Source organism: Magallana gigas, chromosome 9, assembly GCF_963853765.1.
Source record: "Magallana gigas chromosome 9, xbMagGiga1.1, whole genome shotgun sequence".
Lineage (NCBI taxonomy): Eukaryota > Metazoa > Mollusca > Bivalvia > Ostreida > Ostreidae > Magallana > Magallana gigas.
The window spans coordinates 45,491,380-45,506,592 of NC_088861.1; the positions used below are offsets into that span (position 1 = coordinate 45,491,380).

General features: G+C 34.9%; 3 protein-coding genes across 4 annotated transcripts; 2 read left to right on the forward strand and 1 right to left on the reverse strand.

Moving 5' to 3' along the window:
• Positions 1-1,316: 1,316 nt before the first annotated feature.
• On the reverse strand, positions 1,317-4,948 carry LOC117692025 (E3 ubiquitin-protein ligase TRIM71-like). Its single transcript, XM_066072251.1, has 2 exons — positions 4,724-4,948; positions 1,317-3,644 (listed from the first exon to the last, which is right to left on the reverse strand). The coding sequence occupies exon 2, from the start codon at positions 3,622-3,624 to the stop codon at positions 1,954-1,956; it is 1,671 nt and encodes a 556-aa protein (XP_065928323.1). The 5' UTR covers positions 3,625-3,644; positions 4,724-4,948; the 3' UTR covers positions 1,317-1,953.
• A 2,277-nt stretch (positions 4,949-7,225) lies between these two features.
• LOC117691607 (uncharacterized) lies at positions 7,226-10,857 on the forward strand. 2 transcript variants are annotated; one of them, XM_066071007.1, is made up of 5 exons: positions 7,226-7,400; positions 7,619-7,787; positions 8,086-8,271; positions 9,555-9,651; positions 10,159-10,857. In XM_066071007.1, the coding sequence occupies exons 2-5, from the start codon at positions 7,724-7,726 to the stop codon at positions 10,301-10,303; spliced, it is 492 nt and encodes a 163-aa protein (XP_065927079.1). In that variant the 5' UTR covers positions 7,226-7,400; positions 7,619-7,723; the 3' UTR covers positions 10,304-10,857. The 2 variants fall into 2 exon arrangements, with proteins under 2 accessions (XP_065927079.1, XP_034333946.2); XM_034478055.2 differs by having other exon boundaries at positions 7,229-7,400; positions 7,695-7,787; positions 10,159-10,856.
• Positions 10,858-11,533: 676 nt separating this feature from the next.
• On the forward strand, positions 11,534-13,753 carry LOC105322059 (probable G-protein coupled receptor 34). The gene is made up of 2 exons (XM_011420579.4): positions 11,534-11,636; positions 12,441-13,753. Exons 1-2 carry the CDS (start codon positions 11,634-11,636, stop codon positions 13,545-13,547), a joined length of 1,110 nt encoding a protein of 369 aa, XP_011418881.3. The 5' UTR covers positions 11,534-11,633; the 3' UTR covers positions 13,548-13,753.
• Positions 13,754-15,213: the final 1,460 nt, after the last annotated feature.

Genomic DNA, 15,213 nt, shown 5'->3' on the forward strand with positions numbered 1-15,213 from the left:
AAAATAAAGTCCTTCACAAAAAGTGTTTTTATGCTAACCGATGTCTGCTTTGATGCCAGTACTGCCATATTGTCTAGAATTAAGATGATGTCTTATATTGGTTTAAAGCTAAATGGGGGAAGTGGATGTTTAATTTTCAGCGTCTTTCATAAAAATCAATATTTAATTACATTAGCAGTGATATTTAAACACATATGCTGATTTTCACTCGCTTGAGTAAAACAGGAAATGACGCATTTAAAGAGCAACCATGTAATGTTATACTTTGAAAGGGTTATGTGATTTTTATGTTTGTTTGTATTTCACAGTTTCTTTAAAGATGATTAATATTTTCAACTTTTAAAGATTTTTATCATTTAATTATTAAGAAACAATGCCAAAAAAAAAACTGCCATGGCTCTGAATATAAAAATGATATCATATTTTTCTTTTCCGCTGAAAATTTGATCATTCAGTTTTTAAAGTTAGTGTAGACTTTATTAGGAAGGAAACTCTTGGCACGTTAATGAAATCGGAAAACCAAAGAGATTTTCGAAAAATTCTGTCTATCTCAATATTGATGAGGTTAAATCAGATATCTATTTTTCTATTTTATTCCTGACAAACGTTTGTACTACAATTCCAGAAATTATCAAACAAATAATTCCATTCAATAAAACGCTTAACAGACCAGTCTGCGTGAACCTTCCTCTTGAGTTGCCAATCAGGATACAGCGTATATGGAGGGGGGTGGGGGGGGGGGGGAGGATTGCTCCCTTGTTTTCAAAGACTTAATTTGTAGAATGATAAAATAAAATGTCAATTGCTTAATTATTTTCAAGAGAATATTAACAATGAGAAAATACTTCGTTAGGGGGTAACAGGAATTAACTTCTACTGGTTGCTTTCTAGAATACTCTTAGACAAACAGACGGACAGACAGATAGACAAAAGATAGATAGATAGATAGATAGATAGATAGATAGATAGATAGATAGATAGATAGATAGATAGATAGATAGATAGATAAAAAGATAGATAAATGAATTGATAGAGATCGATTATAGATAAAGATTGATTATAAAATTGTGTTCCTTATTTCATTGAAAAATTGTTATAGTAAATTTTTTATAAAGCTCTTTTCATTCGTTTAAGATAAAAGGAAATATCACTATAGTAGCTATTAATACATGTTCATGCGGCTAATCTAGAATAATGATTTCTAAAAGCTATAAAAACTCACGTAAAATGATGCGCGTGAATAAATCCAAGTCATCAATCGATTTTGTCATGTGGCTATGAATAAAACATTTGTGCAATTTAATGAGTTTATTCATTCTATCAGTGTGTTAACTTATGCATAATTATAAAAACAAGTCACATACAGCATTTAAACTTATCAGCAGGTACACACTTCATGTATTTACATATTAATCAAAATATACCAAGTATGTAATTATAATCACCTACTGGTATAATGAAATTTTACAGGAACAAACGGTACACCAACTCATTCATCCAATCAAACAATCCACCAAAATAGCTATAATATCTAAACTCAACAAAATCTGTGTGGTGTTAAACCACTTAATATAGTATTTGAACATAGTTTGTTTACATATGATACACGCACGCAGTTTGTTTACATATAATAGAGACACACACACAGTTTGTGTACATATAAAACACACACACACACACACACAGTTTGTTTACATATAATACACACACACACAGTTTGTTTACATATACTACTACTACACACACACAGTTTGTTTACATATAATACACACACACAGTTTGTTTACATATAATACATACACACACACAGTTTGTTTACATATAATATACACACACAGTTTGTTTACATATAATACACATACACAGTTTGTTTACATATAATACACACACAGTTTGTTTACTTATAATACATACACACAGTTTGTTTACATATAATACACACACACATATTGTTTACATATAATATTGTATTTTCTTCACTTTACCTGTGAGGTACTCAGTCACAAAGAGGTTGTCTCTGGTGTCCACACATAAACCCTGTAGTTCCTTTAAATGATAGTTGTCAATGTAGCGGAGGAACTGTCCGTCCTGATCCAGGATGTGGATACAGTTGTTGTGATAGTCTGCTGTCAGGATCCGACCCTGGCTGTCTGTTGTGATGCCGCGTGGATAGAATGATTCCTCAGTAGTAGAGGGAGGACCAGTGTAGGTAAACCGGAGTTTCCCGGCCTGATTGACCACCACTACTGCATGGGCATCAAAGTCTGACACACAGATATCTAGGTTCCTGTTCTCACTGATGTATTTATTGCCACCAGATGAATAGAGAGGTTGTCCTTTGTCGTCGTACTGAATACTTTGTTTCTCTGTGGAACAAGAGTAACGCACAACTTTTGTTTGTTTATTATCATCACTGTCCATGACAACCAGGAGGTCACCAGAGGAGGTACTACAGACACGGAAAGGACTCCACCCCCGTAGTCTGATCACTGTCTGTATCGGTGTATTCTTCACTATGTTCACAGTTCTATCATTGTTATCAGTATAAACTAGATCCCCACTCCTTGTCACTGCTATGTCCAGTGGAGCGTTCCCTGACTTGGTTTGGACTGACTTCACTACTTCCCCCTGCAGGTTGTAAAGACGCATCATCTTTTCATTATAATTACACGTCCAGATACCTTCATCACTCTGACAAGCAACACTGGTTAGATAATATATATACTTTGTTTGTATTGTGGAGATGATCCGTGGCTCATCAAGCAGTGGTCTGAGAGGAGAGGATCCAGCTTCTGAGGTTTCCATGGTGTAGCCATGTTCCTCTGTTGTAATGGAGAATGCTGACATGGAGCCAAATTGTTGGTAGAGTTGTTCTGGGTTAATTTTCTGAGGGATGAAGTTTGGTAGAGAAACTGTGAGTTTAGGAGGCAATCTTCTGAATTCAGCAATCCTGGATTTGTAGGCAGAGACAAGGCTGACATCATTGGAGTCCAGTAACTTCTTCAGATCAGCAATGCTCTGTGTGATTTCAGAAATGGTGCGTGTGATTTCATCTTCCTGTTTGTTTAAGATGGCCAGGTGTTTGGCGTCCATTTCATCAAGATCAGATTTCAGTTTCTGTATAACGGTGTCTATTTCTCTGTGCCAGACTTCTCCATGTTTGTCTATTGCGGTTGCCAATTTCTTTGAGTTTTTATTAAGATCAGCTTTCTGAACTGTGATGTTGTTTGCAATCTCTTGATATTTTGCAATAACTTTTTTATCTAATTCTTGCAAATCTGTTTGTAAATCATGTTTTTTTGCTTCAAAATAATTCATAATGTCCATTTTTTCGTGGTTTTTATGACTTTTAGAGGAAACACAGAGGACACAAATAGGAATGTCACATTGTTCACAATAAAGTTCACATTGTTTGAGAGAATGTTTTTGGCAATTAGGATAATTTGGAGTAGATCCACGGTCTTGAAACGGTACCAGGTGATGTTTCTTTGTTAAATCCAGCACATGGTCCCCAACACAAGCTTTGCAGAGATTGATCTGACAGAAGTCACAGTGTAGTGGGGGGACAGGAGTATCACACACATCACAACGCACCACATCCTGGGCAGTGCTTCGGAGGTCCATGGTCAAGTCCTGGGTAGAGCCTGAAATATACATGTATATCATTACTCTCAATCACAATGGTGCATGCCATACAAGTTTATGTTTTTATAAAGTCAAAATCCAAAACCAAACTTTTAAATAGAATTGTTTTTCTTTTATTCATTTAAAAAACTCGATTTGTACAAATAATTGAAATATAAGTACATACTAAAATGCATTTTTTTTAAAACGCACATACAAGGTAAACATATTTCTTACAAACACATAAAATGATTATATAATTGTTTTTTCGTAGGAATGTATGAGAAGGATTCTGACTGGCTAACAGTAGTCGGATGTAAATTGTAATGATTTACTGAAATGAGTTTCAAACAATTTTTTCCCCAAGATTTTAATGCTTTGTTGCCTCAGTGAATAAAATATTTGTACACTTTAAGTTAGACCTGTTTATCTAATAATAACACTTATTAAATTATGGATGTAACTTGCGCAGCTCTAGATCTAGGAGGGTGGGAGGGGGTGGGGTGGTCGAACAGCCCCCTTTGGTTACAAGTTTATGTAGCAAGTAAGCGAGAAAATCAAACATCCAATTTTAATTTGGCCGATTCAATTTATGGACCCCCTGGCAATCTGAAATATCTCTCTGACACCCCCCCTCCCCCGGTTGGAAAAATTTCCGGGTCCGCAAATATGTGATACATGTTTAGGGTATGTCTGGGGAGGAGGTACATGTAGGTGTAGTAAACAACTTCAATATGACTGATGTTAAAAAAGCGTACAGAACAAAGGCAAAATGATTGTAAATGATGTGTAAAGACAGATTTCCATATACATTTTTATGATTTCGGTATAGCATTCATCATAGTAATAATTTTGTGCTTCAGCCTCCGACCCCAACATAATTAAGGCAAATATTGTAGATTCTAATGAGGTTTAGCGAATTTACATAGGGCCTCTATCATAAATTTAACTGCTTATATTTAAAAAATCTGTTTATATTATGTGTTGGCACTCATAAAAAGCGATTGAATCTTGTATATCTGCCTTTTCTAGACAACCCTAGAGCACTTGCAAGTCAACCGATTAAACACCTTATAAAATCCTTAATTAATAAACAAACCTTGACTTTATAACAAGTCGGTATTAGTCATTCCAGCCAGGCCCGCTATCGTCTGCAGGTGTTTCTCCTGTCACATGATAATACGCCCTACAGTATAGTTAAAACTCACGTGATCGCTTAACGTATCGGCTCCGGGTCAAAGCGGGCCTCTACAGATTTCGGTCCGTCCTATATATTGGCAAAGCTTTCCATTTTTTTTTTTAATTTTCATAAGAGATTTTGCACCTAGCGTCCCCACCTTAAATTGACAAAATAAAGTTGAATTATACTCTTTCTAGTCTGGCAGAGAAAATGTACAAATTGCGAGTCTTAATTATCAAATTAAGGATAAATGACCGATAAAAAGATATCATTGACAATGGCATCTACATTCAACAACATCATGATGCGACAAAGGGAAGCAACTCTCCGATGAAAACGTCCACACTTAAAGGAAATACTTGCACTGATGAGCAGTATTTATAAATATTTTTAAAAAATCAAACTATAGTCTGTCCCAAGTTTTTGCTTCCATCGTTTTTTGATGATTTTTAATAAAATTACACATACCTGTGAAAGAAATACAGTTGAAATCGTTAAAAGGGAATATATCCAAGATATCTTCATTGAACAATTATCCCTTTCCACTCAGAAAAATTCACAGGAACGAAAACAGATTCCTTACGGAGGTTTTCTCTTTTCTCCATTCGGAATACACTCGGAATACATCGCGCAATTTTTTAACGTTATCATCCGGGCTTATTTATGGCTGTTGCAATGCAAAATCTCCGTAGACTTTCAATTTCGGGATGTGTATTGAAACCAGATGCGGTAGAGGGGGCGTTTCAAAACAAATAATCTGGACATTTTTCATATTAATGGATGGATGTAGTTTGAGTACAAAGGTATTTACTATTATTGAAATATCAAGCAAAAAGTGGTGGAAGCAAAAACTCGGGACAGAGTATAGTTAAGAAATCAAACAAAAGCAAAGAGGGTGTTGCAGTTCCTATGCTATTTCCCCCTAAAGGAGATGCAGATAAAATTGAAAATTCAAAGTTACAGAATTCGGTGTAAATCTTTTATTGCACGCAACGTTGTACATACAGCAGTCTAGATTTTTATGTGGAGAGACTGTACTAATTTTTTAAGACCATGAAATAAATTTGAAAATGGTTACACAGACAAATGTGACAGATTTCATGCATCATGAGAGGGGAATCCTCTTTGTTCGGCCTAGCTCCTCGAAACAAAATTATTTTAATATTTACATCAAGAACCAGATAGTTTCTTAAAAGCTACTATTTTCGAATTTTGTTTTAAAGGGGCATATTTTTTTTAAATTGAATTTTAAGACATAATATTTATACTTTCAAAATGCAAAAGCGGTTTGCTAATTTACAATACAGTTTGCTATGCCGAATTTGGTCAAGCGGTTAAGCGGATTATCCTTAAAACGCGAGAGCTTTTTTGTTAAGTTTGAATCTTGATATGTTTGGTATCCATGTTATGAATGAAATTTTTATTATCTTTTGAAAAGGTTACAAAATTTAAAAAAAATTAAAATGAATAATGTAGATTTTTAAAAAATAATTCCAAAGTACGGTTAAATTAATTTGTTCTTTCCTGCATCTGATCTCACACATCATCGTCGGATACCCACGGATGATCGCGTCTTTGACTTATCAGTGATAAGTAAAAGACGCGATCGCCCGTGGGTATCCGATAATGGGACTTCAAAACAACATACAAATGTCAAGCATCTGTAGCAATCAAGAAAGTGAGTGTATGTTCTTTGAAAAATCATGCCGTTAGAGATACAGAGATACATAGAGATACTATAGAGACATAAAATCGTTACAATCAAAATGAATATCAACCATTGAACCACATGGTGTTAAATGTGACAATTTTATTGCTCTCTCATTTCCACGCGCTGGAAAGTCAAAGGTAGAATGTTATATGTTAAGCCTACTGTAAATTCCTTATAAACGCAGATATTATCCGCGTAAACTTGCGAGAAGCCCGTCTCGCGAATTTTAAAATATCGCTTGTAATTTTCGGACATATGTAAACCACATGAATATATGATACTGCATTCGCGATTAAAATTATGTTCTCGCGCTTTGATGGAACACCGTTGAATCGCGGAATTAAGTACTCGTGTAAAATAAGGAATCTACAGTATATAATATAGAACATACCCGCTATGCAAATATAGGCGTCTAAGTAATGTAATAAGTCCATATTTAGGCTTAGATTTTTAAGCGTTATGGGTTTTTAAATGTCCTTCTCGGTTTAGTTGAACTTTCCGCATTTGAGCAACACCTTCTTTATTTGAAATTTCTCTCTCTCTCTCTCTCTCTCTCTCTCTCTCTCTCTCTCTCTCTCTCTCTCTCTCTCTCCACATATACAAATGTATGTAAAAACAAACAATGTAAGTATGCAACATTTAAAACGTTTTGCCACTTGACCTCTCTGGCCACCTACTCCTTATAATAAGTTGTTTCAATGGGACAGGTAACATATAGAGGAGAGATTAATCCGCTGGTAAAACATTAACAGAAACACAATGGGAGTATTTACCCGGCCTATTTAATTTACCGCATAGCTCCGTGAGGACTTAAACTCTGTAGATTTAATGTTAACAATTCCTATCGCTATAACTGGATTCATAACTTTCATATCTGAAACAAAGGTAAGAATGTTTTCTCATTGTACGTACAATTTATTTATCAGCTAGAATTTTTAAAAATGTATAAGTTTTGAGTTATCGAATATACGAGTATTCAACACTTTTAATTTATACATTGAATTAATTTTCAAACACTATGAGTTCATGTCTTCCTGACATTTAACAGAGAGTGTACAGGAACGGATTTAAATAATAATATTCTTTCAACATGATTCTTTCAGTAAAAGTTCGCTAGACCATCCGACCATGTATATCGTAGCTTAGCGAAAATTAACACAAACCTTTAAAATTCTGTAGATGATTACAATGTAAACGAGGACCAGAAAATGGATACATTGCGTCATCTATTAACGGCCGTATGTCTTCTGGGCTGTATCCAGCTCACATGGGGTAACCTCTCTCTCTCTCTCTCTCTCTCTCTCTCTCTCTCTCTCTCTCTCTCGTGATCTTGTAAGATGAGGTTAAAAGATACCAATCTAAGGGAATGATATCAAAATTGATTTTATAAATTAAGTTAAATATTGTAGCATATATATCTGCAAAGTCCATTCCATTTCCTTTCTTTTCATTACCAACTACACCTGTGTACTTGTTCTATAAAAATTGTTGTATTTCAAAGCATAATCTTGACAAGTAAGAAAAAGAGGGGGAATGGTATGTATAAACATAAAATAACTTAATTTTTTAGGTACGTGCACAAAGCCGGCCCTACCGGCCAACGCTTACGCCCTGACGGAGGATAAGACGTCGTATGCCGTGGGGGACAAGTACACGATCGTTTGTCTACCCAGCTACACCCTGACTGGGGAGTCGGACCTCATCTGTCAGACGGGGGGCACCTGGTCAGCTAGCCCCCCTACCTGTTTATCAAATAGTGAGTCAATATATTTTTACCTTTCATAGTATATCAAAGTTTTGTATTTCAAGGATATTGGTGTTCCTCTCCTACACGTTGTACCATATCTCGCAAGTGTATTTGTACGCCATTTTATGTATAATTCTATGTGTTGATCACAGGTGCTTGTGGACTGGACCGTGCACTACCACCCCCCCCCCCTTTCTATTTTTTTTTTCAATTTTTTTTTTAATTTCTTTTATTAATTATCGTTAATAACCCCTTAGATATGTCTCCAGTCGAAAAATAAAAGAAATATCACGACTCGGTGGCATTTTATAATCACACTCGTTTCCCCTATATACTCTCTTTATATATATAGGGGAAACGAGTGTGATTATAAAATGCCACCGAGTCGTGATATTTCTTTTATTTTTCGACTGGAGACATATCTAAGGGGTTGTTAACGATAATTGATAAAAGAAATAAAAAATAAAATTTGAAAAAAAAATAGAAAAGGGGGGGGGGTGGTAGTGCACGGTCCAGTCCACAAGCACCTGTGGTGTTGATAAAATGACGTAAATGTGCACTGGCGAGAAATGGTTCTCGGTGTGAACTGGCCAGTAAGGGCTAAACAGGTTGTGCATGTGACAAATGGTATGTTTTATTATTAATATTCATTACATACTTAGTAATAACATATCGAAGACATTTTCAATACCTCAATTCAATCACGACATGATAACGAGTGAATAACGTCAGACGTTGATTTGTGACGTATGATTCATTCCCATAAATTACTATCTTATTCTGAAGTGAAAAAAAACAGAGGCGTTCCGACAGGTGTGTGATACGGATCTATATCAACCATGGAGGCGGATACGAGTATTATAAAATGTGTTGTGTCGCTTAAGCCAAAACACTGATTTATTGCTTAGTATGTAATAAATGCGATGCAAGGGAAATAACTCCTGTACTAATATTTATCAAAAAGAATAGACAATTTGCTAAAGTTACACAGGGTTGAAAATTTTCTCCTTTGATCAATAAGTATTAGTCTAAAAAATAAATCTCTCTTCCACAAAAGAGCTGTTCAGTGTATACATGCACATATATTCAAGCTTTTTATTTTTGCTGTTGTTTTTACGTACACAAATTGTACTTTTTAGGTGTAATCTACGTAATTGTATTCCCTGTGTGAGGTGCATACCTTACCTTTCACGTGTTATTAGTACAAAATGTACATATCATACATTTAGATATGTATAGTACATGTCTTACCTGCCAGGTGTTTAGTAAACGCCTCATGTCTCACCTTACAGGTGCGGTTGACCTGCCCTGGTACGTGTTACTGCTGTGTGTGGTCGCCGGGCTCATCCTCATACCCTGCTGTCTACCCAGGATTATTTTCTGCTGCTTGTAAGTCAGTTAAAACTTACCTATCAACATGTACATGTAAATGCATACATGTAAGCTTGTAAGTCAGTTAAAACTTACCTATCAACATGTACATGTAAATGCATACATGTAAGCTTGTAAGTCAGTTAAAACTTACCTATCAACATGTACATGTAAATGCATACATATAAGCTTGTAAGTCAGTTAAAACCTAACTATGTACATGTAAATGCATACATTTAACTTCAAAAAGCAATACCCAAATATTTGCTGAATAACAAACTTTACTTGTACATTCTTACTGTAAATCGTTCTCATTAGGAACTCAAATAGGTAGGAATATACAAAAGTCATGTACAATTAATTACTTATATACCTACAAATCTTTTAAAAACACTTCGTAAGATGGATTTGGTATATTTACTGATTCACACATTTTATGCATCGTCAAAGAAGGCATGGCATTCTGAAAAATGACAGTCATTATCTAAATACATTTAATAATGTTCGATTTTACATTGTATACAGAAACAAGAAGAAGAAAGAGGAGCCGGACGATGAGAAAGCCCTGTACGCGGGGGGTCAGAAAGGAGGGGGCATGTGGAGGAGTGGCCACGCTAACCCAGTCACGCCCATCACCGACAACGGCAAACACAAGCTCTCTCACATGTGAAGGGGCAGGGAAAATATCAGCACGTGACATTTGATTGACATATTGTCAGCATGTGGGGCTAATAACACATCATAAGAAATACCTGAACTTTTCATTAAGATATAATTTATGATAACTTCAGAATGTATTATGATTTTTTGTATCAATTATATAACTTTTGAATTTTTGTAATATGTCTAAGTATCGTACAATTTTATGTTCTTCTTTAGTGTGTTTCTATATTTCCCGATAGTTCCTTATTTTGTATGAATTATTGATATATATAGATATCCGCAGGCGGGTTTCTATAATCCAACCAACATTATGTATCTGTAATGACGTTTTTTTTAAACTCAATACACGATAAAATTATCAAAGTATCAATTTTCTTAAATTTTATCTATTCCAAGTACGTTTATGTTTACATTTATATGTCCATGCTATAGATAATTAAACGAAGTTCTTTTTCATTGCATGTTTGAGTAAATTGAATATGTTTAAAAAGTACATACTCGCACTTTGATTTTGAACGAAAAATCCAACTCTAAGACTACAACATCTTCATCATTGCAATTAAACTTGTTCATCAATAATCAGAATCAGAGTTGTTTTATGTGTAAAAACTAAAAAAATCACCCTGACCACATTTAGTATTATACTCTTTATGAAATGTCTTGCATTGTATAATATATCTGCTAAAGCAAATAGTTATTATAACGAAAAAAAAACAAAAACAAAAAAACCCCAAACAAACAAAAAAAAGGTGAAGAATTCAGCGATAGAACACAGCGAGGTTCATCAGGATGATGTTCTGTGGTGATGATGTTCTGTGGTGATGATGTTCTGTGGTGATGATGTTCAATGTAGAACTTCTTTGTTTACGTACGTTTATTTTGTTCAGCATCTTCTGAACCCACAAATGTAGCGGCATATTATATCACAACGTGAAAGACTCGGCGTCAGTAATCATCGTTACTTCAAGCCTTTTTGCATCAATTTCTGTAAGACTCATATACCTATATTACAACTAACCCCATTCCCTCCTTAACCAATAGTTATACACCATGAAGTTAAGTAGGTCAAAGTTAGATTAACTTATTAGTTTTCATCAGCTATCAAAAAATGCAAATTTCTTTTTCTCCTCTAACGATATTGATATCGTGGACGCGCATAGATCATCGTTGGAGTTATGCTATAATTTATGTATCATTAATTCTAGCATTAATTAACTAAGATAACAATATAGTTTATCAATTTGGTTCTCTGAACTAGTTCTCCTCAACAATACAGACGGTCACTTCACCGCGGCGTACAAACTGTTGACATCTGTTAAATTCACGGCTATATTAACATGGTAAGGAAGAGTTTTGCTTTTATTACATCTTTATTTGTTTTTTCAAACGTGGTTAAAGCTTTTTAATTTTTTAATATTTTTATCAGATTGTATCACTTTAAAATATATTTATAACAAAATAAGATGAAAATACAATTATGTAATAATTGCTTACGAATATGTCTTAAAGTAAAATATAAATAAATAATATAAAAATCTAAGACTTTAACGGAAAAAACGATATTTTTAAATCCCAACTCTTGTATCAAAAATACCTTACCTATTAATACGTGTAGATGTTAAATGCGATATGATTGAACGAGAAAATGAAAATTGAAACCCAAACAAAACGGAAGTCAGTAAAAACAAAAACACTACGAATGTACATGATAAAAAGACTATGAGTTTAGTTCTATTACTTTTAACCAAATAAAATTTGCAAAACTTAAAATTAATCAGAAATTCCAAAATCTATAAAGTAAAGAACTCAAGGACCACTTTGCAACATATATTTATTTCTTCGTTTAAAAAAAAGGTTTGGGTCTTCTTTTTTTAAATTAAATACAATAACCCCATATCTGATTCGAATATGGAACACGTTTTCTTCTGGCAGTTATATAGTTACATATATATCTCTTACACCAATGTCAAATATAGATTTCCATCGCAATTTCTCGGGCATTTCCGGTGTTTGTGAAATGGTGGAGAGCCGTCCATGGCGCAATTGTACTTTTGTCGGAAACGTCCTAGAAGCTGCAGTGCCTGTCAAACTGTGTATGTTTGTCTTTGGTGTTGTATATGATCTAGCTTGATATTTTCTTTCAGGTTAACATTGCAGCATTGGTAAACGTCACAATGGCAGTACCAACGACAAATACAACTGACAATATCACCACCAAAAACAACACCTACCCTTATCACAAATTGGACCGTACCCCGGTCATCACTTCCGTTTCCGTTATCAGCGTCCTGGCTGTCGTCTCCAACCTGACCCTGTTGTTCGTCATTTTTTCCCGGAAACAGCTTCGCTCCAACGTGTTCCTGTGGAATGTGGCTGGCATGTGTGTCTCTAATCTACTCTTCGGCACAATTACCAATGCGCTTGGTGACAGTCGTTTCATTTACAAGGAATGGCTCCACGGGACCATCCTCTGTAAAGTGTTTTCTGTGTTTGACCTAACTTCGACGCACATCATGAGCATGATCCAGATTACCATAGTAATCAGCCTCTTTTTGAAAGTAAAGCTGTCCCTTTCACCGCCCTCCGATATCACTTCACGCATCTGGACCATTCTCCCTTACATTTTGTTTTCTTTACCCTGGCTCGGTGAAGTAGCATTAATACCAGTGGTTATCCTGGGGGAAATGAACGATTTGCCAGATTACGCAAAGAAATACGGCTCATTAATGTGTTTCCATTTTCTTGAGAAAAACACCCGACAAGCCGGCGTTGTATTGGTCAACATTTTCTTCTTCATAATCCTTGTTCTCAGCATTGCAGTATTCCTATATTACCGCTTCAAAAAAGCTTCTTACGATCGCCTGCTGGCAGATGACGCAATGCGTCAGGACGAAACGTTGCGTTCCATGTTAATAGCGTCTCTTGCGTCATCAGGCATGTTTTGCCTGTTGTTTGCACCGTTTGTGTATATGATGTTGCATTTGGTCTTCTGTAGGAGTTCCTGGTGCCGGCCCAACATAAGGTTATTTGACGCCTTCTACGTAACCGGATGCGTCACGTACGCCGCGACGCCTCTCGCTTGGTTCATGCACAACGACATCAAGTGCGTCTTTGTTGAAGTCTTAGACAAACTAAAGGGAAAGTTGCGGTCTACACTGACTCTGTGTAGCGGCTGCTGTAGAACTAAGCTGGAGTCCATCACTGTAGAATGGAACCCGAAACAGAGCGATATAATGAGCCAAGACAAGTAATAATCCAGCAGCAAAGAGAACGGTCGAATACAAACCGAAATAATGATACGGAACAACACACCAAAACAAATCAATGAAATGTAAGAAAACGAGTTATAATCAAGCTTAGAGAGAAAGAAAAAAAAAGAATGAACACTGGAGAAAATAAGGAGTGAATAGTTTGTACGAAGTGCACAGCAGATATTTGTAATAAACGGGGAAAAATGCATGATATCAACTTTTTTGTGCTGCAAATTATATGTACGGAGAAAATATGAAATATATAATGTTGTAAATGACACATTTAATGCTGTATAATTCAACTTCAAATCTTATGAAAGGTCAAAATATAAACATTAAACAAGTGTATATACGAACACTGTCATAAAAATTGAAGAGAAAGTTCAGCTCAGACAATTTTGCGCAAATACTGTAAATCTATTTTCCCGTAACTTAAATGAACTTTCTTGCCATGTTTAAAGTATGAACTTTGCAAAAATTACGCTCTGTAAAATCTAAAAATTCTCAATTCATCGCTTAACTTAAAGGACATGGTGACGCACAACCCCATGATTCAGCAAATATCGAATTTTTACACGATTTTCCCATTTTATATATCATTTGAAAAAAATGAACCTTTGAAAAATTACGGTGTTCAAAAGTAAAATAATCTATTTAAAAAGAGAAAAGTAGATTTACACGTTGGGCCAACACAAAAATACTTAGTTTTCCTTCCGCTTCATAGCAACGCAAGCGCAGGGGGATGTAAATACTGCAGCGAGGCATACATCATGAGCCAGTAACAAATCATTGAAACATGATGTCTTCAAGAACTATATATTTATTTCAAAAATGCATTCTCTATAAATGCAAATTTCTTACCACGGTCATCGATAACTTCAACTTCAAATTCTTTTTTTCAGTGTGTCAATCCCACCCTAACTATTTTTAGACAGAAATAGCAATCACGTGACACTAAACCAATGTCTAAAACTACTCGGTTTGTTACAATTTCCGGATGAGTTTTAATGACGTGTAAATTAATAAGTGATGGGTTATGATGCGCGAAACCTTCCGTATGATAAAATCTCGAGTAGCTCGTTTTAATGAAAAAGTTAAATAATTATCTATTTTGAGTCACCCTGCCACTTTAATATTTATAGACGGTCCATACAAAAAATATCGCTAGCCCAGCCTTGGCTATAAAAAAAAAAAGTCAACAAAGTATGAACTAGTTGAAGAAAAAAATATTATAAACTTACTTTTGCCATCAATACATCATCTTGTTATAATAAGATTATTTTAAGATATAGATCCCCCGAATATTTTAACTTTCGTTTGCCATGAGTCTTATTTAAAATAACGTTTCAAGGTCGTACAAAGTATAAAAATTTCCTAACATTTAGAGTTAAAACGTTCATTTGTGATGTGTATGATCCTGTATATGTTGTTATTCAAAATCATGTGATGTGAATACAATTTCTAAATTCGAGTCAATATGATATACATTTTCAATTCCGAAACATATTTAACACGCAAACGCGAGCTTATTATTGCAGTAAAAAGATTCAAACTTTTAGTACATGGACAACTTTTATTCTTTTATTGAACTGTCTTTAACATAACCCACTTTTTACCCAATCCGCAATCGCTAAATATTCTATCCAGTGATGTTTTAAGAAAAATT